The sequence below is a fragment of the Sorex fumeus genome, unplaced genomic scaffold, assembly GCF_029834395.1.
Source record: "Sorex fumeus unplaced genomic scaffold, SorFum_2.1 ptg000044l, whole genome shotgun sequence".
In the NCBI taxonomy this organism is placed as follows: domain Eukaryota; kingdom Metazoa; phylum Chordata; class Mammalia; order Eulipotyphla; family Soricidae; genus Sorex; species Sorex fumeus.
In genome coordinates, this window is record NW_026606101.1 from 21,080,672 (window position 1) to 21,103,221 (window position 22,550).

At 46.1% G+C, this 22,550-nt stretch overlaps 1 protein-coding gene across 1 annotated transcript in view; it reads left to right on the forward strand.

Moving 5' to 3' along the window:
- The first annotated feature begins 278 nt into the window (after nt 1-278).
- The window catches only part of PANK2 (pantothenate kinase 2), a 28,537-nt gene continuing 6,265 nt past the window's right edge, over nt 279-22,550 (forward strand). Inside the window, exons 1-4 of the mRNA XM_056121914.1 lie at nt 279-646; nt 15,004-15,356; nt 19,627-19,880; nt 21,649-21,825. Coding sequence (XP_055977889.1) covers nt 370-646; nt 15,004-15,356; nt 19,627-19,880; nt 21,649-21,825 — 1,061 coding nt within the window. The 5' untranslated portion in view covers nt 279-369. The remainder of the gene's footprint in view (nt 647-15,003; nt 15,357-19,626; nt 19,881-21,648; nt 21,826-22,550) is intronic.

The window sequence follows — 22,550 nt, forward strand, 5'->3', positions numbered from 1 at the left end:
CGGGGGGGATCGCGGTTTCTCCACCCACGCGTCCATTGGGCGGCTCCGCCATCACTCCCACGGCAACACCTTTTCCACCTCCGCCTGGCTCGGCGCCCTTCCCCCCGCCCCCGTCACCCTCCGCCTCTCCAGGTCCCGGGAGCGCTCATTGGGCACGGGTGCGGTCACTCCGCCGGGGATGGAGAGGCCGATTGGACACGAGGCCTTGGCGCCGCCCCCCGCCTGACCGGATTGGCTGGCAGCGCGTTGGCGCAACGGAAGAGGCGGCCGGCCGAGGGTGCGCCTCTGCTCCGGCTGGACCGCCGCGGAGGAGGCTCCTAGCGTCCGGCGCTGGGGGGCTGGCTCGCGAGGCCGCAGTGGCTGCTGCGGATGGGATCGGGCCGGCCCGGCGCGCCCATGGAGCGCCACGGCAGGGCCGCCGCGTCCGCATCCGCCTCGTCGGCGGCCCAGGAGCCGGCGCCCGGCGGCCCCGAAGGGCGGCGGCGAGAGCCGCCGCAGCGCCCGGCGAGCAGCGCGTCGGCGCCTGCGGTCGGGGGCTCGGTCCCCGCGGCGGCCGAGGGCGTGAGGCGGGACGCGCCCGGGGCCGGCGGCGGCGCCACCTCGCTCACCCGCCAGCGCGTCGAAGGCCTCCGGAAGAAGCGGCCGCGTAAGTGCCCGGCGGGGCGCCCCTGGCTTCGCCGCTCGGCGGCGGCCCGCCCTGCCCCCCTTGGGCCCGGCCGCCGTTTCCCCGCCCGCCCCGCGCGGGGGTCTCCGGGCGGGGTGGGGGCTGGCCTCCGGCTGCGGGCTACGAGGACGCCCCCAACCCCCCCCGAGACGCGGGGGCTTCGGGCCGTCGGCGTGGACGGGCCTCGCTCGCTCTCCTCCTCCTCCTCCTCCTCCTCCTCCTCCTCCTCTTCCTCTCGGACCTTCTCCGCCCCCCACCTCCCACCCTTTTGGCCCGAAAGTCACATGATTAGATTCCCTAGTTTTCACGACTGCTTTTTGACTCATTTCCACTTCCTCCCCCCCAGCGCCTCCGAACTGGACCCTCAGGCGTGGCCCCTGTCGGTTTCCAAAGAGCCACTTTTTCCTGCCTAGACCTTGAGGCTGTATATAGTATATATTTTAAATCTGTAGATTTCGGGCTCACTGGAAAGGGTTAAATAGCCCCCGGGTTGCTGCGGCGTTTTCACATTGGCTTCCAGTCTTGTGTGCATCCAAGCGTTTAGGGACCGTTCTCGCCTCCAAATTCGGGTCCTCGCGCACCCGGGGCTCTTATTGATTTGCTTCGATGTGCAGATCCGATCCGGGGTGGTTGGCATGCCGAATTTGGAAGGGTAAGCATCCTCCCGAGTTCCACCGCGGGGATTCACTGCACATGCTCTTCCCGGAACCTGGTGCACCGTTTTATTATCAGGTTTCTCCTGCATTGTGATCTAGGCCAAGTATTCGCCCCCCTCCACTCCCACCCCATCCCCCTCCTTTACAGATCTTTCAACTCAGGTCTCTCTCTAGCGGCCCCTGGTAGAATCCACTGACTTGATAATCTGATGGAAGCTTTTCCCAACAGTTACATTATACAGAACTCGACTTCTTTTTTTGCTACCCCGTGGGCTTTGTTACCAAGTTTGTGTTTCAGGAAATAAATGTATCCTAAAGGCAGATTCTGAGAAAGGGAAGCAGGGACCGAATTAGTGTGAGGTCTTAATTGCATAGTCTTGAACCTTCCTCCAATCACTGAAAAAGTTAGGTTTTTTTTTTTTTATAATTTGGGTGATAAACATCGTGTTTTGCTGTGAAAAGCCTAAGAGTTTTAGATTCCTTTGTTTTTACCTATAGAAAAAGAGCTTTTTGGAAGACAGTTTGTACATTTTCAGTCTACGTCTAGACCCTGGTTTGAATGTGGAGAAACACCCAATTTGTAAATGATTAGCTCTCTCATGGCTTTGCTACTGCATCATTAGAAAGGGATGTAGATCCCAGACACTGAGCAAAGGAGTCACAGCTTATAATAGGCCAGATGTTTGTGGCCGTTAACACCAAGGGTTCTAAATACGCATTGTATTCTGTGTATTTGCATGGGACAGGCTAATAATTCACTCAACCCATCCAACTCAGGCTGGTAGTCAGTGCTTTACAGTTGAAGAAACTGGGGCTCACTTGTCTGTTGTCAAATGACTAGTGAAGGGTGGAAGAGAAATGTAAACTCAGGTGTCCTATCTGCTTCCTTTCTGCTCATAACCACTCTACTCTCAGAATTATTGTGCATGATTGTTTCTTCATTGCTCTAAGATCAAGTTTGAGCACGACCCGACCCTTTGTGTTCAAGGCTGTCTTGGGATGAAAATCGTTATCTTCTGTGGGAATACTCCCAAATCATGAGCATAAACATGACTGGGGAATTAAAAAGGCATTTTCCCTGTGTCCAGATCTCTTGAATCAGAATCTGGAGAATGTTTTTAGCTGCCTTCATGTCATTCATATAGTGGTGACTCAAAGACCACTGGGAGAAATATTGGTTTAGACCATTTTAGAAGAGTGTATATAGTATTTTGAAACTCCCTTTAAGATGCTACAGACAAATCTTCACATTCTAGTGTTGCATCATTTTTGTTGTGCCTGTCTTTGCTCCCTTCAGAGCTTTCTCTGATAAGCCATGAAAAGCTGCCTCTTGTTAAGGTGTACTGGCGAAGAATCAAAGGCGTTCTTCCATTTTCTCTGTGTCCTTCCCTGGAGCATCTGTTAAGTGGTGAGGTCGTGTGGTGAACCCGGCAAGAATCTGCTCTGGTTTTAACTTGGAGACAAATCAGAAGGGCTAAGACTTCTTGGACCTTTTCTCAAAATAGAGTTGAGTGTGGGATAATGCCTCCATTCCTTTGTGGTTAGAAAACCTCCCCTGACATCCATTTTATATTCCATAAAGGTAGAGAACTGTCATGTAAATCTAGAAAGAACAGTTGTTTTCATAAGAATTCTTCCCTTTTTTTGGAGGGGTGGAAACCACACCTGGCGATGCACAGAGGTTACTTCTGGCTCATGTACTCAGGAATTACTCCTGGCAGTGCTTGGGGGACTATACGGGATGCTGGGAATTGAACTCGGGTTGGCCACATGCAAGGCAAATGCCCTACCCACTATGCTCCATCCCCCTTTTAGAATTCTTGTGGGCCTTGAGATTGGTCATGCTAGAACCACATGTGTCCTTAGAGTTGTGTGATTCTCAAATCATTCCCATTCCAGATCAGGCATTTGTGTGTCCAAGAAATTCTGTTTATTTTTTGGGGTTTGCTTTCTGTTTCTGGGTCACACTGAGGGCTTCCTCCTGATTCTGTGTTCAGGGGACCATATGTGGTGCTGGGATTGAACCTGGGTCAGTTGTATGCAAGGTCCTATCTCTCTGCCCTACAACAAGTTCTTCTAAGGTTTTAGATCAGGTGGGATGTATTTCATAGTATTTCATAGAAATACCAAATAAAAATTCATTTGAAGCCATGAACCCCAGAATACTAATTATGCTAGCAGTAATTGACAAACACTTCATAAACATTTCTCTCTCTCTCCCTCTCTCTCTCTCTGGGGGTTGCGATCGGGCCACAGTTGGTTTTTAGGGGTCACTCCCTGCTCTTACTGGTAGTGCTCAGGGGGACCTTGCTATGCCAGGGATTGAACCAAGACTACCTGCATGCAAAGCATGTGTTCCCCGCCTTTGAGCTGGCTCTCTGACCATCTCCTTTAATTCTAGTGATTATCTGGAGGTAGGTTTATTTTTATTTTATCTTCCTCTGGTGTGAGGGATTGAACCCAGTTCTTGTGCATGTGCTTTAGTGCAGAGTCATACACCCTTTGTCTAAGGACATGCTGTTAGCTAGTTACAGAGCTTTTTTTATTCCAGGCATCTGACTTCAGACCCAGTGTTCTTGACTTGGGGAGCAGGGGAAGGCACATGTGATCTAACCCTGTGTTCTTCAACCTTTTCATACCTGTGGACCAGCATTTGCCTGCATTATCGGTCCACGCACTGGCAGTTCAGACTAGAACATTGGCTTTCTACACTGCAGACCAGCACCAGTCCATGAGCTGGTAATGATTGAGAACCACTGATCTATCCCAGGATCTGCACTAAGTCCTCAGGTCTGTAAGGGGGTCAAAGAACTCGTAACTTTAAAAAAAAATAAATCTTATTGAAGCACCTACTATACAAAATTGTGTATGGTAAGATGCACAATTTTGATGCACACATATACTGAAAGAAAGAGTGCTTCTTAATTAGGGGCTCCAGATGTGCAGGAGGTATGAGGGGCCAGAGAGATAGTGCAGTGGGTAGGGCGCTTGCCTTTCATGTGTCTGTCTGACCAGGGTTCACTCTCCAGCATCCCATATGGTTCCTCTGAGCAACGCCAGGATTAATTCCTGAGTGCACAACCAGCAGTAGGCCCTGAGCATTGCTGGTGTGGCCCAAAAACCAAAAATTGGGGGGGGGGGGGGGAAAGAAAGCTGTGCTGGAGGTGCGGGCACCCTGGGGTTAGCTAGCATCCTCTGGTAGTGTGGGGGGTGGGGGCTAAGCTGAACCTTGGGTAGACTGTTTTTTTTTTTCCTTTTTCAACTTTCATTCTTATGTAAATATCCACAAGTCACATTACAGAATAAGCCCAACCAGGGTAAGAAGACCAACGTTATGTTTTTGTTGAACTGACCTCTGCCTTCTAGATGGGGCTCGAGCTTCCTAGGCAGAGTAGGGCTTGCCAGCCTTGGAGTGGTGCTGATCTCTCTTCGTTTCTGGGAAATAGAACCAGTGAAGTCCTGGAACTGGACAGTAAGGACAGAGACTTGCTGAGAAGGTGGGCTGCTCTTCCTTGGCTCTGGGCGGAGAGTCGGTGTTGGCAGAATGGAGAGTGCTGGAGCTCTGGAACCACCTTTAACTATTGTAGGGTTTGATGTTCACTTAGGGAATCAGGAATGGTGCTCGAGTGGGATCAAGAAAAAGACAGACAGATTTCTGTTGCTTTGTAACCCATTTTTAAGAGACAGTGTTTTTAAACCTGTTTTGCTGACTTTATTTGTTGGTGTTGGACAATGAACCCACGGCCTCATACGTGTGAGATAGATACTTACGTCACTGGACCGCATTGCTCTGTCCTATTTTACCAGCATTAAAATGAAATGAAATCCTTATCTGATAAGAATCTGTGTCTTAAATGTATAACAAATATAAAGCATTAAGTAGGACCTAAAAATAAACTAGCTTCACAGCTGTGTAAAAGGTTACAATATATTTTAGAGGCTATATGTATGAGTCATGCATTTAGATAATGTAATTATTCAGTGTTGGTATTCCTGCCATATGCCTGAGGGAACAATGTGAGCAAGATATGTATGCTATTAAAAAATACTTTGCTTGGAGACGAGAGATCCTCAATAGGCTGAGCTCGTGATTTCCATGTGGGAGGCCTGGGTTCCCTCCTGGCCCCACATGATCCCCCATGCACCCCCAGGAATGACCCCCAGCTGTAGATTATTGGAGATGACTTTATTAGGCAGTGAAATACTGGAGTAGTGGGTTTGATTGGTCCTTTAAAAGGATAGTGATATTTCTTGTGATTAAGTTTATAACCAACCGAGCACTTTTCCTGGCTTGGATATCTTTATGTTCTGGTAATATTTTTTATATCAACAAGATTGGCTGGGGTGTGAAGAAGACTTTTTTCTCAGTGTTTTGAAGTTTGATTTCTGAAAGTGAAAGATGTTTTATGGTATTATAGTAATTAATTACAATTAATTTTTTTCAGTCATTTTTACCCCTAAGGACTGGTGAAAATAGAAATATCTTTCAGATTACTAAGCTGTTTTGGGAGGGGGTGGCAGACTGGCAGTGCTCAGGGTTACTCCTGGCTCAGGAATTACTCCTGGTGGTGCTGAGAGGACCATAAGGGATGCTGGGGATTGAATCCAGTCTGGCCTTGTGCAAGGCAAGTCCGCCTGAACCTGCCGTTCTAGCTCTCCGGTCTTTATATAAACCATTCTTCATAATTGCATTTTGTGTATTTTGAAAACCAATACTGTAAAATGAATTTTTTATTATTGTTGTTCTTACTATACCCAGTGATATTTAGGAACTATTTCTGGTTTAGTGTTTGGAGGACCATGAGGTTCTGGAGTTTGAACCCTAGCCCCTCATACATGCAAAGCATGTGTTCCTACTTTGAGCTACCTCAGAGACGTAAAATAAAATTTTATTCTGTGCATTCTTATTCTAGAATTACCTACATATCCACTTGGGGTACTTAATTCCTTTCTTTTTTCTTTTCTGCCACACCCGGTGATGATCAGAGCTTACTCATGGTTCTGCGCTCAGGGTTCACTATTATAAATATAAATATATTGTTAAAAGAATAATATTTTATAGGTAGTCCTGGATTAAAACCTTAGGAATAAAAATAAACATTATGATGTATTTGTAAAATTTTATTTTCATGGTGGTGCCAGGAATTGAATACAGGGGCTTACATGTGAATCCTGCATTCAACCTCTGAGCTACAATCTCAGCTTTAAGGGATATCCTTTCTTTTCTTTTGGTCTTTGGACCACACCCAGTGATGCTCAGGGATCACTCCTGGTGGGACTGGGGCCCGTTTGTGGTATATGGGGATTGAACCAGAGTTGGCTGTGAGTAAGGCAGGCGCCGTAACACTGCACTATTCTCTCGCCCTAAAAGAGTATCTTCTCATGTGAGCCAAGTATTGCTGCCTTTATCACTACTCCAAGGATTTGCATTTGCTGCTTTTCCCTTTTTAGTATTTTTTTTTTTTTTGGAAGGGGGCGGTGGGGCACATACCCAGCAGTACTTAGGGTCTGCTCCCAGCTGTATGTGGGGCTGGAGGTGGGGTCGTGGACATGACCAGGCAGTTCAGGGAATTGAACCTGCATGGGAAGCGTGTGCCCATCTTACTGAGTTATCTCTTGACCTAGTTTGCAGTATTTTAACCACATGTGGTCTAGTAAGGATATGATTCTTTTGTTGGAAAATTGAGCACACTTTTAGACTATATCCGAATGGAAAGCATTTCAGTTATTGAGACCTATTGTGAGACAGACATCAAATTAAAGGCATAATGTGTGAGGGAGACTTTAAATTCTTTTTTTGTTTGTTTTGTTTTTGTTTTTTGGGCCATTCCTTACTGCTCAGCTCAGGACCATACTTGGTGCCAGGGATCAAACTGCAATTAGCATAAAAGACAATTGTAATTGTCCCCTGTACTGTTGCTGTGTTCTAATAATTTTTTTTTTTTTTGCTTTTTGGGTCACACCTGGCGATGCACAGGGGTTACTCCTGGCTCTGCACTCAGGAGCTACTCCTGGTGGTGCTCAGGGGACCATATGCGATGCTGGGAATCGAACCCGGGTCGGCCGCGTGCAAGGTAGACACCCTACCTGCTGTGCTATCTCTTCAGCCCCAGTACTAATAATTTTTAATATACTATCTAATATATCTAATGTTTAATATATCTCACATATCTAGTATTTTAGTGTTTTGTACTGTTTAACTTGTACTATAATTACAGTTGTCCCCTGTCCTATCTCTGGCCCCAAAAGATAAGAAATGTTTTTCTTTCCTTTTGTTTTTTTTTTTTGGTGGGGGGTTGCACCCAGGGTGCTCAGGAGCTGTTCCTATAGGCTCTGCTTACTGGTGATCCCCAGCGATCCTTGGGGAGCCTTATGTAGGGTCAGGGATTCAAACCAGAGTTGGCCACAGCAAGCTAAGCACCTTACTCCTATACTTTTTCTGGTCTAAATTATTTAGACTCTTTGGGTCACACCCAGTGATGCTCAGAAGTTACTCCTGGCTTTCTACTCAGAAATTTCTCCTGGTGGTGTTTGGGGTACCATATGGGATGTCGGGGTGCTGTGTGTAAGGCGAACGTCCTCCCTGTTTTACTGTTGCTCTGGCCCCATCTGGGCTAAATTATTTAAAAAAACATTAGCATTTTATTCCTCCTTCTCTTCCCTGTCATGAGGTTTGATTTGGTAGTTATGATTGTTGGGGCTGCACACATGCCTGGTTGTGATGCTTGCACGGTTCTAGTTGTGGTTCTTGCTGGTCCTTGCACACTCATCTCTGTGTTAACCAGGGTCTTTGCTTCCTGACTCTCACAACTATTCACACATCCCTTTAGTTGTGGAGCTCTGGGTGTTGAATGGAGCTGGCCGCATCCTTCTGGTGGGGCTTAAACACATCTGACTGTGGCATGGTTGCAAATTGCTTGTGGCATCAGGGATGACAGACAGAGCTGCATCCTCCTGAAGTTGGTGGCTCACAAATGCTGTTCATTTACTGCTGGAGGAAAATGGGAATTGGGGCTTGGCCCATGTGGGATACCAGAGATTGGAATTTACACGCGTAAGTTTTCAGTGCAGGGGCTCAAAACCCTTGTACTATTCCTCCAGGCCCGAGAGTTTAAATTCTTTCTAGAAATGTGTCCAAAGTCAAGAATAAATTGTCTAGACTAGGGATGTAGTTAGGCAGTAGAGCACTTGTCTTGCAAGTGAGAGACCCTGGTTTGATCCCCAGCTCTGAAAGAAGAAAAAAACAACAGATGTTCAGAGACCAGAGATTCCAGAACTTACTTGGCCCATCAGCCCCCTTTCAGAACAAAATTACTGAGTCTCCCCCTCCCTTGCCCCAAATCTCACTTCTTAGTGGGAACAAATAGTAGACACCCCTCTCCCTTCCCCCCCAGCACCACCGCCCCCCATGCCCTCTTTTACACACAGTTTGGCACCTTCCCAAATTAGGAGGCTACTGTTTACTCCCAGAGAATTCCAGGACCTACTTTGGGAAACAGATCTAGCCTGAAGTACCTTGGGGATCTTAGTATCAGGAAATGTGCCATGGGATGCAAACAGAACAAAAATAACCTGGAATTTACGGAAGGGCTCACCAGAAGTGTTAAGCAGGCGTGTGCTGTATTGGCAAGATGATGAACGATGGCAATGGCAAGAATTATTTTTGTGACTTCTCTGTAACTTCTCTCTACAAAGTTTTTTTTTTTTTTGGTTAGTTTTGGGTCTCAGTGATCAGGACTCCTGACTGTGCACCTAGGGTTTACTCTGTGGTCTGGGGGATTGAACCTGGGTCGACTGCATGCAAGGCAAGTATCCTGCCCACTGTACTATTGCCCCAGTCGCTAGTAGCAGTTTTTGAGGAACAATTGGAAGGCTTATTACAATATTCATTACAGTGTATAGGGCAGGCTTACAGTTCAGGACAGTAGTCTAAGCATCTTAACATGATGAATGTTTAGAAATAATTATCTGGGGTAGTTTTGTCAACTATTCTCAGAGCTTATGCATTTTATGCCATACCTCTCAATTCTCAGATAGGTGCATAGCATAATGGAAAATCCAGAATATGAACTGTTTAAAGCATATATACCTGCCCAGGATATGACCTGAGCTACTGTCTTTGCTTACAATTTCTTATTTTTCCTATATGTTGTTGATTCTCATTGGTACTGGTTTGAGTCCTGCCTCTGTCTTCTTGACTCTGGGCCCTTGTATTCAATTTTGTAATCCTTGTTTTTTCTTTGTGGTTTTGTTTTTTGGTCATGTCTCACATTTCTCAGGGTTTGGTCCCAGCTTTGTGCTCACTCCTAGGGGTGGTAAACCATGCAGTGCTGGGGATCTGACCTGGGCCTTGTGTGCAGAATGTGCGTTCACTTGGTTGAGCTATCTTCCTAGCCCAGTTCCCTCATCTAAGGTGATTATCAACTCATAACCACCATAGGTTATAGGTGATTATAGTATCTTATATGGTTATTATAAACAGGTACGTTTATACAGAAAAATCCCTATTACAGTGTTCGACTATTTTTAATAGATGATAGTTTAAAACAATGTTTTAAATTATATTACTGTTGGGACTGGAGCAATAGCACAGTGGGTAGGGCGTTTGCCTTGCACGCAGCCAACCTGGCCGACTAGAGTTCGATTGCTCCTCCCCTCTCGGAGAGCCCGGCAAGCTACTGAGACTATCTCGCCCGCACGGCAAAGCCTGGCAAGCTACCCGTGTTCGGTATGCCAAACACAGTAACAAGTCTCATAATGGAGACGTTACTGGCCCCGCTTGAGCAAATCGATGAACAACGGGAGGACCGTGACCGTGTTTAAAACAATGTTTTAAATTATACTACTTTCGGGGCTGGAGCAATAGCACAGCGGGTGGGGCGTTTGCCTTAGATGCGGCCGATCCGGGTTCGATTCCCAGCATTCCATATGGCCCCCTGAGCACCGCCAGGAGTAACTCCTGACTGCAGAGCCAGGAGTAACCCCTGTGCATTGCCGGGTGTGACCCCCCCCCCCAAAAAAAGAAAAAAAATTATACTACTGTCCAGTGCTAAAATTACTGCCTGTGAATGCTTTAATTTTGTAGTCTATAAAGAAATGAAAATTTAGGTTTAATATGCTTTCAAGCATTACAGAGTCTTCTGTTGGTTTTAGGTATGTCCAAATCTTGGTATTCCAATTCTGTTTATTCCAGGATTGCACAGATGGTTCAATATATGCAAATCAATCAAATGTGACATCAGGGCTCTCCTCTCCCTGGGACTGAGGTGGGAGGATGGCTGGGGGTGATCAGCCACAGTTTTCTCTTTAGAATCACATTAACATTGTTAGGTTAATTAGTGAGGATTGATATTTATGTTTAATTTAGTATTTAGTATTTAATTTTCTTGTCTTGAGCGAGGTGCAGCTTCCTATTTATGTGTATCTTTCAGTATCCCATTTTAATAGTGAACATACATACACATTAGTGGTAGATTTATTCCTTCATTTTTGAACCAACCCCCCAGCAGTGCTCGGGGTCTTTTTATGGATCATTGCTACTTGGGGGTCACCTCCAGTGGTGTTTGGAGGAAAAAAGTCGTGTTGAGGCTCTCACTGGGGGCTTTGCGTTCAAATCTTGCACTCTCCCCTTTTGAGCCATTTCCCTGGATCTTGTACAACTTCCGTGTTTCTGGGCCACACCTAGTCCTGCTCAAGACTTCTGTGCTCAGGGATCACTCCTGGTGGTCTGGGTGGGTAGACCATATGGGGTGACAGGGATCAAACCCAGGTCTGTTGCATGCAAAGCAAGCACCCTACTTTTTGTACTATTGCCCTGGCCCTCCGTGTACATTTTATTGCATTTTAGCCATGCTTTTATTTTCTTAAATTTTCATTGAATTTCAGCTGTGAGATACACAGTTAAAAAAAGTTGTTTATGATTGGATTTCGCTCATACAGTCTTCCAACACCCATCCCTTCACCAGTGTACATCTCTCACCACCACTGCCCCTCCATTCCCTCTCTCAGATTCCGGGGTCTATCGCTGACTCTGCAAAAGAGGAAGAATAAACCATAACTTCTCAATTCTGGTTTGAAATTAACCAGAATTTGTCTCTTCTTTTTGCCAATACAGAATCACCATTTACTTTTGCATCTCTCTCCTTTCTCTTCCCTCTTTTGCTTCCTGTGTTGAAATCATGCAAATATTTTAGTTTCAGATTGCCTGTTTTCCTATAAGTAAGCATTTATTGCTTCCTTTGTTTACAGTTTCTTACAGCTCTTAGCTTAGATAATTGTAAAAATCAGGTGTAGAGTACATCTGCTACTACCCCAGAGGTCTTTGCAAGCAAGCAATGGATTCTTCATTTGTGGATGTTGCTTTGGCACTCCTGCTAGAATCCCACAGTTCTGCCTGGATTATGAGTTTCAAAACCCTTTCTAACTTTGAAGTTAGTGTTTCATGTTTTCTAGCAGCTGACAAAAAGCCTAACGTTACCTTTATGTGATTTACCTTTCTTTGCAGGAATTCCCTTATCCTGGGTCCCCTTCCCTTTTTGTTGTAGTGGCTTCGTGCTACACATACACTCTGCCAAAAGTGCTCCTTGGGGCCAGCACACTTTGCTGTGGTACAGGGCTCCCAGACAGCAGAGCTGCAGAGGCCATGCTTGGTACATGTGAGCGAACTCACAAGGATGTTTTTTCTGCCACAGAACCGTTCCTGTACCCTCTGTGTGTGTGTGTGTGTGTGTGTGTGTGTGTGTGTGATGTTTTTAGGATATCTAGAGAGTTCAGTTGAATGTGTCTGGTTCCTTTTCCCATTAATTCAACACTAGATTCTACTTATCACTTGCTTTCAACTGATAGTAATTCATGTCCTCTTCTCCATCTCAAGAAAATTTCTAGAACTCGAAGGAGATGGACATTTGACTTGATGGCTCTGTGATACCAACCTTCACTTCATGCTTGAAAGACCTTTGTGAGAATTTGTTTTGCTTTTCATTTGTTCCTGTGCTCGCTTGATACTGAACATCTTGTTGAAGTTTGTTTTGGGGCTCAGGTTTTCTTTTTTCTGTTAAGTTTATTGAATGAAGAGTTGGACTAGAAGTAGCCTAAGGAGGTGGAGGTCTTGGGCACTTAAAAATGGTGAAGTGAGGTCACTGTCCATTAAATCATAAACTCTAGGGGCCAGAGAGATGGTACAGCAGGCAGAGCTTTGCCTTGCACATGGGTGACCTGGGTTCGATACCTGGCATCTTTTATGGACTCCTGAGCATTGTCAGATTGTCAGAAGTAATTCGTGAGTGCAGGGTCAGGAGTAATTACCAGGTGTGGCCAAATCCACCTCCCCCCAAAAAACAAAACAAAACAAAAACTTAACATTACTGCCATCCTATGACCTGAACTATAGTAATTTTTCAAAAGTCTAAAAGGATGTTTTTGAGTTTCTGTTTTTTGGCCCACACCTGGTGGTGTAGATCACTGGGGTTGGCAGCATGCTAGGTAGGCGTTATACCCCCGTACTGCCTCTCTGGCGCCCTCCCCCCTCTCATTCTATCTTTGAGAACACTTCTAAATCATTAAAAAGGTTTTGGGGGCCTCCCAACCATTGGGACCAGGCCCAGATATTTTTGGTCACCCAGGTGAGTCAGTCAGTGCTGGGGCCTGAGGAGGGGGAGGTGGTGCTCAGTCCTTGTGCTGTGGATGACCCAGGCCACCATGGTAGTGAGGCGGTCCTCTTCTGGGGCTGCACCTGGTGATGCTTGGGGGACCACTTGGTTTTGGGGATCGAACCAGAATCAACCACCTGTAAGGCACGTGACTTAATCTGTATTTCATCTCCCTGGCTGCTCCCCTGGTTTTTCCTCTTTTTCATTTATGGCCATTCTGGTGGGGGGTGGGTGTTGGGCTTCCTGCATGGGCCTCTGCCTTTGATGCCGTCTGCCCATCCTGAAGAGGTTTTTTTTGTTTTGTTTTGTTGACCACACCTGACAGAGTTGGAGAACATGTCTTTTGCTAGTGGGGGTGGGTGTTAATTACTGTGTTTAAACTCAGAACTTTCCAACTCTTTGAGCCTGGCAAGCTCCCCGTGACGTATTCGATATGCCAGACACAGTAACAACAAAGTCTCAAATGGAGACGTTACTGGGCCCGCTCGAGCAAATCGATGATCAACGGGAGGGCCTTTACCTTTACCTTACCTTTACCCTGATGCTGAAATTTTATTTTTTGTATCCTTTTGGTTTCTGCAACTCTCTATATCTGACATTCATGGTGCTAATTTCCCTGTTGGTGATTCTGGTTTTGTGAATTGATCATATCTGATTTGTGACTTGCTCCTCTCCCGTTTGTGGGTGCAGGTTTTGTTAGGATGGATTGTAGGGCAATCCCCGGTGGTCTGTATGGCCAGGTGCAATGGTCTCTGTTCTGGGAAGTAGCTGCAGGGTGCCATTTCGCTTCTTGGACCCACGTGCCTGTCCTCAGGAAGACTGCCTCTGTAGGGGAGCAGGTGAGGTGTGGTTCTCAGTAGGGAAAGTGCTGGCCTGTGTAGTTGCCTGTGCACTTCACTGTGAGATCACGGTGCTGGCTTTCACTTCCATGGCACCCATCCCTGTTACAGCTGGAATGGACTGTCTCTTCCTTCTTTATTGATGCTCCTAGTTTTTGATCATTCCCCTCTGGTGGGTTCTGGACAGTGTCACTGTCGTTAGTGACTTAATTCTGCTGATGCTGTCACTTGTTTCCCAGAATGATTTTTGAAGAAAATAAATCAGTAGCTTTAGCTCTCATCATCTTCATAACTCACAGTGTCATAAGGCACATGTGTCGCTACAGTGTGAGGTAGCGACCACCTGCTTGGAGATGGGAGGACAAGTGAGGTTGGTGTGAGCTTCAGCGGATGTTACTCACAGGGTCAGGGGTCAGGGGTCAGGGATGGCCCTCAGGGCTTCACAAATGGCAGCCGTGTGCTGTACCTCTGAGCCACATCCTTGGCTCTGTAGACCATCTTTTTTTTTTTTTTTTTTTGCTTTTTGGGTCACACCTGGCGATGCTCAGGGGTTACTCCTGGCTCATGCACTCAGGAATTGCTCCTGGCGGTGCTCAGGGGACCATATGGGGTGCTGGGAAGCGAACCTGTGTGGGTCATGGCTGCATGCAAGGCAAACGCCCTACCCGCCGTGCTATGGATCCAGCCCCATGTAGACCATCTTAATCCAGTCTCCTGAAGTCTTTTTGTGGAACAGATAGTAAATTCTTTCTTTTTCTTACTTATTTTTTTCCCCTTTCCTCCTGTGTGTGCACGCCCAGTGCTGGCTGCCCTCTAATCCTCTGTTCTATTGAAGTACATTGAAACTTTTTGTGTTTGAGATGTAAGGTGTTTTTAGAGAAATTTATCACTGGGTCTTTTATGTCACACAAGGTTGGGAATTTTCTCTTTCCATAGTTTGAGTGCTAAGCTGGAGCCTGTTAATCAGAATCACACACTCCCAGCCCCCACCCCAACCTTCTATTTTCGGGCACAAGGTATGAAATTGTCACTGATTTGGGGGCTGGGGGTGCTGCCTCTGGTACTGAGGACTGCAAAAGCGCATACTCTGCCTGTTGAGCTATTTCTGTGGCCCTGAAGTAGCTAATTTGTTAAATGTAACTTTAGTTTTCAGAAAGAAGCTGTTTGCTCTAACACTTTTTTCCTTCTTTGTTTAGTTTTTCCATGGTTTGGCTTGGATATTGGTGGAACCCTGGTCAAGCTGGTTTATTTTGAACCCAAAGACATCACGACTGAAGAAGAGGAGGAAGAAGTGGAAAGTCTTAAAAGCATTCGGAAATACTTGACCTCCCATGTGGCCTATGGGTCCACGGGCATTCGGGACGTGCACCTGGAGCTGAAGGACCTGACTCTGTGTGGACGCAAAGGCAATCTGCACTTTATACGCTTTCCTACTCATGACATGCCTGCTTTTATTCAAATGGGCAGAGATAAAAACTTCTCGAGTCTCCACACTGTCTTTTGTGCCACTGGAGGTGGAGCGTACAAATTTGAGCAGGATTTCCTCACAGTATGCATTTTTTAGCTTATATACAATTTATGGTATATCTGATTGTTAAAAATAATACTAATAGCAGTTGGTGGGGTGATTTCCCATCTGTAAGAGAACTTGAAACTTCTTGAGTCAAATTAACTCCTCATATAAATTAGTGATAGTCAGGGGTTGGTTGTTATGAGAATTGGACCCACTAGAAGCAGAGCCTTTTTGTCTTTTTAGCATGTGAAAGTAGAGGAAGGAACTTCATATGAGTGCCAGCGTCATTAAACCTTGAACAGTGACACCGAAAAATAATTTTAGATTGTTCCCAAGTTCATCTCACTCCATCAGCATATCTCTTGTTTTCCTCTGCTATTTCTTGACATGTTTACTACATCAAACAAAGAGGAAGTCTCATTAGAGCAGTGATTTTTTCAGACCTTAGAGCTGGTGGAGATGACTGACGGCAAAGCTGTTCAAGGTGCCTCTGCGGTGTTCTGTGCTGCACACTTCGTAAGGGCAGTATCTGCATGTGGCTGGCCTTGGGGAGAGTGCTAGCCGGCCGTGGATTTTATTTTCATTCAGTGAGCACTGTAGAGCCTGATCCTTGAGGGTGAACAGGAAGAGTGGGTAGAGGTAAAGGAGAGAGTAAACAAGGGAATTGACCAAGATTCTGACCTTCAGCGCCCTGAAGGTCAGAATCATAATGTAGAATTGACATGAGTTGTTTAACAAGATTTCATGTTCTTGGATTTCTCCTGTTGCTGTTTTGTGGTATCTTTTCCATCTGAGTAAAGAAGGGAAAAGAAGAGGTTTCCCTTTTTTGTGGAAATCTCTGTAGTGGACTTTGGACTGTAACTAGTAGGTTAAGGAGAAGACTTTTGAATTGCCAGGACCCTGTTGAGGTGCTGTTTGGAACTTACTTGAAAACTACCCACAATTTTTCTGGAGGCCCATTGTTGCTTAGTGGTCCAAGTTAGGTGGAGTTTATTTTGTACTTTAGGAGTTGGTCCATAGCCAGTTGGCATTTCTCATTTGTATGTACCAGCACTATCCTCATAATTGAAAATGCAGTGTCTGTCAGCTGCCCTTTGTGCATTAGGAGAAATACTTAATCAACCCCAGTGAAAAAAATTTTTTTTTTAAATAATGAATTTATCTTTTTTGGGGAGGAAGAGCACACCAGTCAGTGCTTGGGGCTTACTCCTGGCTCTGTGCTTAGGAATCACTCCTGGCGGGCTCAGGAGACCATATGCGGTGGCCAGGGATTGAACCTGGGTCTGCCTGTGTGCAAGCAACACCCTGCCTGCTGTACTATTGCTCTGACTCCGCCCTGTTTCTTTTTAATGTGATTTGTAACTTAATATTTAGGTTGGGATTCAGGCTAATACTTAAGGGTATTGTGAACTCAGAGGAGGATAAAAGGATGTCCTGGTTTGACCTACAATGACAAGACTGCTTGGCTTCCCAGAGGCCACCAGTGTGAAATAATTTTGCTTGGGAATGAAAATGCTGGCACTCAAGACTCAAGTGTCAGGACATTGGTATTTTTTTGAAATGATATTGGCAGGGAGACCATGACAGATGAAACCTAAGACTAGCTTCCAGGGTTTGGATTTGGCCAGGGAAGTAAATTAATATGCTTTTTTGTTTGGGGGCCACACCCAGTGGTATTGGAGGTTACTTCTGGCCCTGTGCTTAGAGGTCACTCCTGGTCATACTGATTGTGTGGTGGATGAAACCTGGGACTCCCACACACATAGAATATGCACTCAGCCTGTGGCGCTCTCTCCCCTCCGGCTCCAGTAACTTAGTCACGGTCATGGTCTTCCCGTTGTTCATCGATTTGCTCGAGCGGGCCCAGTAATGTCTCCATCATGAGACTCGTTGTTACTGTGTTTGGCATATTGAATATGTCACGGGCAGCTTGCCAGGCTCTGCCATGTGGGCGACATACTCGGTAGCTTGCCGGGCTCTCTGAGAGGGGCGGAGGAATCGAACTCGCGTCGGCCATGTTGGCTGCATGCAAGGCAAATGCCCTACCCGCTGTGCTATCGCTCCAGCCTGAGTAACTTAGTATTTTATTTATTTTTTACAATTAGTGATTACTTTATTATTTTGACCTTGTAAACAAGAAAGGTAAAAGGTAAAGGCCCTCCCGTTGATCGTCGATTTGCTCGAGCGGGCCCAGTAACGTCTCCATTGGAGACTTTGTTGTTACTGTGTCTGGCATATCGAATACTCTCGGTAGCTTGCCGGGCTCTCCGAGAGGGGCGGAGGAATCGAACTCGGGTCGGCCATGTTGGCCGCTTGTAAGGCGAACGCCTTACCCGCTGTGCTATCAAAATTAAAACCAATTTAATACAATATAAAATGCCTATTCTCATATACATATATATATGAGTGTATATGTGTTAACATAGTATTCTGTAAAGGCATTATTCAGGATTAAGATGAAGTTACTGATAACTTGTGTTATTAGTAACATGACTTGGAATAAATGGAAGGTGGATGTGACCAAATGGGAGTTGACTCAGAGCTTGTCGGGCCAGGCCTGGTGAGCTAGGTGCTGGTAGGGGTTGAGGCATCTTTACTCACATTGTGTGTACATGGGTTCATAAAGTGGAACATGGATCTTATTTCTTATTTTGTACCTCTCCAAAGTCATTTTTTCAGGGGAGGTATTGGACCAGAGGTATTAGACCAGGGAGTGCTCTGGGGTGCTTCTCCACTTGGTACTCAGGAGCAGTGCTCGGGAGCGTGTGGTTCCCAATATTGAACCTTGGTCTCCCCATGTGCAAAATGTGTTACTCAGCCCTTTGAATAGTCTTCTTGACCTCTTTCTGATTTTCCTAAGTTAGGCTACATGTAGTGCAGCGTGCTTATAAACTTGGTATTATATGTTTATTTTGGTTTGGGGCCATACCTGATGGGGCTCAGGAATCACCACTGGAGTGCTTAGGAGACCATATTTACTGCCAGTATTGAACCTGGGTCAGCACAGGCAAGGGAAATGCTTTGACCTTTCTTAAACCCTAAAGTTGGTTTTAAAGATAGGGAAATTGGTGGGGCTAGAGAGGGAGTATTGTGGGTAAAGCACTTGCCTTGCATGCAGCCAGCTTGGGCTTGATCCCTGGTAACCTGTTTGGTACCCTGAGCACTGCTGGGTGTGACTGCAAAACAAAACAAAAATTGGGGCTGGACAGATTGATGGCACAAAACTAGGAATAAGCCCTAAACCTGAGCACCACGAGGTGTGGCCCAGACTCCCTCCACCCCCCCTTCAAAACAGGGAAAATTAAATATTTTATAAAAGTGTTTCTCAAGTGTCTCCCCCCTTACGAAAAAAAACTATCAAGTGTTCAGTTCTTTTTTATTGTTGGTTCTGGGGAATCAGGAGTTGTCATGCCTATTGTGTTTGGGGGCTCATGTGGTGCTTGGGGGCTGGAGCGATAGCACAGTGAGAAGGGTGTTTGCCTTGCACGTGGCCAACCCGGGTTCGATTCCTCCGCCCCTCTCAAAGAGCCCAGCAAGCCACCTAGAGTATCTCGCCCGCACGGCAAAGCCTGGCAAGCTGCCCGTGACATATTCGATATGCCAAAACAGTAGCAACAAGTCTCACAGTTTGTTGTGAGACATTACTGGTGCCCGCTCCAGCAAATCGATGAGCGGGAGGACAGTGCTGCAGTGGTGCTTGGGGTTGAAATGGGGCCTTCCACACGCAAAGCATGTGTAGAGCCCATTGAGCCTTCTCTCTGGGTCTGAGAGGAGCATTTTAACATTAGATATTGTACAAGTTCCTCCCCTCCAGGGGCTCCTGATGAATCTAGCGAGTGAGAAGTCTGACTGGCCACTTTCAAACTTGCGTCATCAGGTTATTGACTAGAGAAGCGTGGCTTACTTTACTACGCTTCCTGGAAGGCGAGGGTCAGGATCCTTGCAGCCTCTGCTGTATGGCACCGTGTGCCTGCCTCACTGGGCAGTCTGAAGCCTGCTCGGACGGACCCATTGCCATCGCTGTGCCCCTGACTCAGTCTTTGAGCAGATGCCTGATGTTTTGCTTGAATGTAGGCACATTTTCCCAGCGGCTGGTGTGTGGGCTGTGTGGGAGTAGGGGCACATTGTGTCAGCTGTCCCTGTGTGTTGTTTCTAGACCCATCCTGGGTGCAAGGCATGCACGGATGATGCGCATTTGTGAGCATCGTCGTGGTTGTTTTCAATGTAAAGAGGGAATGCTTTGTTTCAAATGGAGTTCTCTGTTTGAATTATTATTAAAAAGTCGGAATGTGTTTTTGTTTCACAGATAGGTGATCTTCAGCTTCGTAAACTTGATGAATTAGATTGCTTGATAAAAGGAATTTTATACATTGACTCAGTTGGATTCAATGGACGGTCACAGTGCTACTACTTTGAAAACCCTGCTGATTCTGAGAAATGTCAGAAGTTACCATTTGATTTGAAAAATCCATATCCTCTGCTTTTGGTGAACATTGGCTCTGGGGTTAGCATCTTAGCAGTCTATTCCAAAGATAATTACAAGCGCGTCACAGGTACCAGGTAGGTGTGAAGGTCATTGTTTACTTTTGATGTGTAGAGTGTAAAACAAATCTTCAGGTAGAAAATAGAAGTCTCCTTTTAAGGACCTGTTATAATGATGTGAAAGAGGGACCAGAATTGTGGTGCACGTGGTAGAGCACACTGGGCAGTGGCGAGGCCCTGGGTCTGACCCCTGGTGCTGCATGGCCCCTGGTGCCTGTCAATGCTGGGTTGGGCTCCTGCCATACACTGGCAGTGCCAAAAAACTGAAAAATGAAAGTTTTTTTCCCCCTGACGTTATGAAAACGTTTCTGTTGTAAAAGTCTGATTTTGTGACCTAATTCTCTTTGCTATTCAAAATTTCATAAAAAATTTTTCTTTTTATAAAATACCTTATCAGTGGACGACTCATTGAGCTTATTGTCCCATCTCCGAGTATGGGACAGTGCACAGTAAAGTGATAAAACTTACGTGGTAGTATCTGTGTGGAGAAGGCAAGAGATCAGTTTTGAAACCAGCATAGATCTTAGATCTTCTGCGTGCACATTCACACCACACACACAGCCAGGGGACAGTTTTTGTTTTTTTTTAAATCATTTTTTTTTTATTGGAATCACTGTGAATTACAGTTATTCTATTAAGTTTCAGAGTTTTAAGATACAGTGTTTCAACACCGGCTCCTTCCCCAGTGTCCTGAATTTCCCTTCTGTCCCCAGCCTACCTCTGTGGCGGGCACTTTTTCCTCCACTGCTCTTCTAGTGTTCCCTTCTCTCACCCCCACCCTAGTGGCAGTCTTCTTTCTGAAGACTAATTCTTTTGCTCTTCATTTCTCTTGCCTTTGGGCATTTGTTATTCCCCAGCTGTGTTTCTTTATATTCTGCATATAGTATCATCCTATGTCTGTCCTCCCTCCAACTTCACTCAGCATGGCACTCCCCAGATCTGTCCACGTAGCAGTAAATTGCATGACTTCATCTTTTCTTATGGCTGAGTAGTATTCCATTGTGTCTATGTACCACAGTTTCTCTACCTCTTCATCTGTCCCTGGGTACTTGGGTGGCTCCAGATTTTGGCTATTGTGCTAGTTCTGCAATGAACATGGCAGTGCAGGCATCTCTTCTGCATTATGCTCTAGGGAGCTTAGGGTACAGTGTGATAGTTATATGTTGCGGTGCAAGAAGTAGGAAAAGGATGGGGGAGGGTACTCATACAAGGGAGGCTTAGGTGGCAGTTGAGAAAGTATATGTTTGGATTTCAGAATCAGAGATCACGAGGAAAAACAAGTTGAGAATTGGGATAAACACAACTTTTAATAAAATGAAGGGGATACTTTTGATTTATTTTGTAGTTTGGACCACACGTGTATACTGGGGGGCAGGGGTCACTCCAGGCGATGCTTGGGGGAGATGCTGTGTGAGGGATGGACCCCGGGCCTCCTGCATGCACAGTGTGTGCTCTGCTCCAGTGCTCCGGCTTGGAAGGAAAGGTTCAGTGTTGAGGGGAAAACACTTTCATGAAGAAATTTTGGTAAGTTAGGTGGTTATTAGTGAGGGTGATAGGTTGCTTGCATGGGGACAACTGTGGCAAGGACTTGGGGAGGAGGTGGGGCCCCATGAATGCACATTTTTGTCATGTCTATGGGCACCTTGTTGTTTTCACAAAATTGTTTCCTTTTGGTGGCCTCTGCGTGGCGGGCTTGAGGCAAGTGCAGGTCAAGAATATGGCTTTGAATTTGTAAATATTTCCTTCCTGCTTTTAACGCTGTTACAATATCTTGTTTTTACTGCAGTCTTGGAGGAGGGACTTTTTTTGGTCTCTGCTGCCTTCTCACTGGCTGTACCACTTTTGAAGAGGCTCTTGAAATGGCGGCTCGTGGAGATAGCACCAAAGTGGATAAGCTAGTGCGAGACATTTATGGAGGGGACTATGAGAGGTTCGGACTGCCGGGCTGGGCTGTGGCTTCAAGGTAAGGTGGGGGCACATGTGTCTGAGAAATTAAAAATAAGATATTGGAACTTGACTTCCATTTATTTCAGACATTACATACTATAAAGTCACCTTGTGGAGTTAGAGATTTCTTAGATTCTAGAATATTTACAGAACATAATCCAGTTTCAGAACATTTTTGACATCTTAGAAGCTACTTTGCATCTCTTAGCTATCACTTCACTTCCTCACTCTCTGATCCCTGCTAAGCGCTCACCTATTCTATCTTTGTAGATAAGTAATAAGTAAGTAAAGGCCCTCCCGTTGATCATCGATTTGCTCGAGCAGGCCCAGTAAAGTCTCCATTGGAGACTTTGTTGTTACTGTGTTTGGCATATATGACACTGTTTGTCATTACAAAGTTACATTCAAGTTGCCAGGCTCTGCAGTGCTGGGGAGATACTCTCTGTAGCTTGCCGGGCTCTCCGAGAGGGGTGGAGGAATCGAACTCGGGTCGGCTATGTTGGCTGCGTGCTAGCACAGCGGTAGGGCGTTTGCCTTGCACGCAGCCAGCCTGGCTGAGCCGGGTTCGATTCCTCTGCCCCTCTCGGAGAGCCCGGCAAGTGACCGAGAGTATCTCGCCCGCACAGCGAAGCCTGGCAAGCTACCTGTGACATATTATACATGCCAAACACAGTAACAAGAATTCTCAAAATGGAGACGTTACTGGGCCCCCTCGAGCAAAATCGATGAACAGTGGGAGGA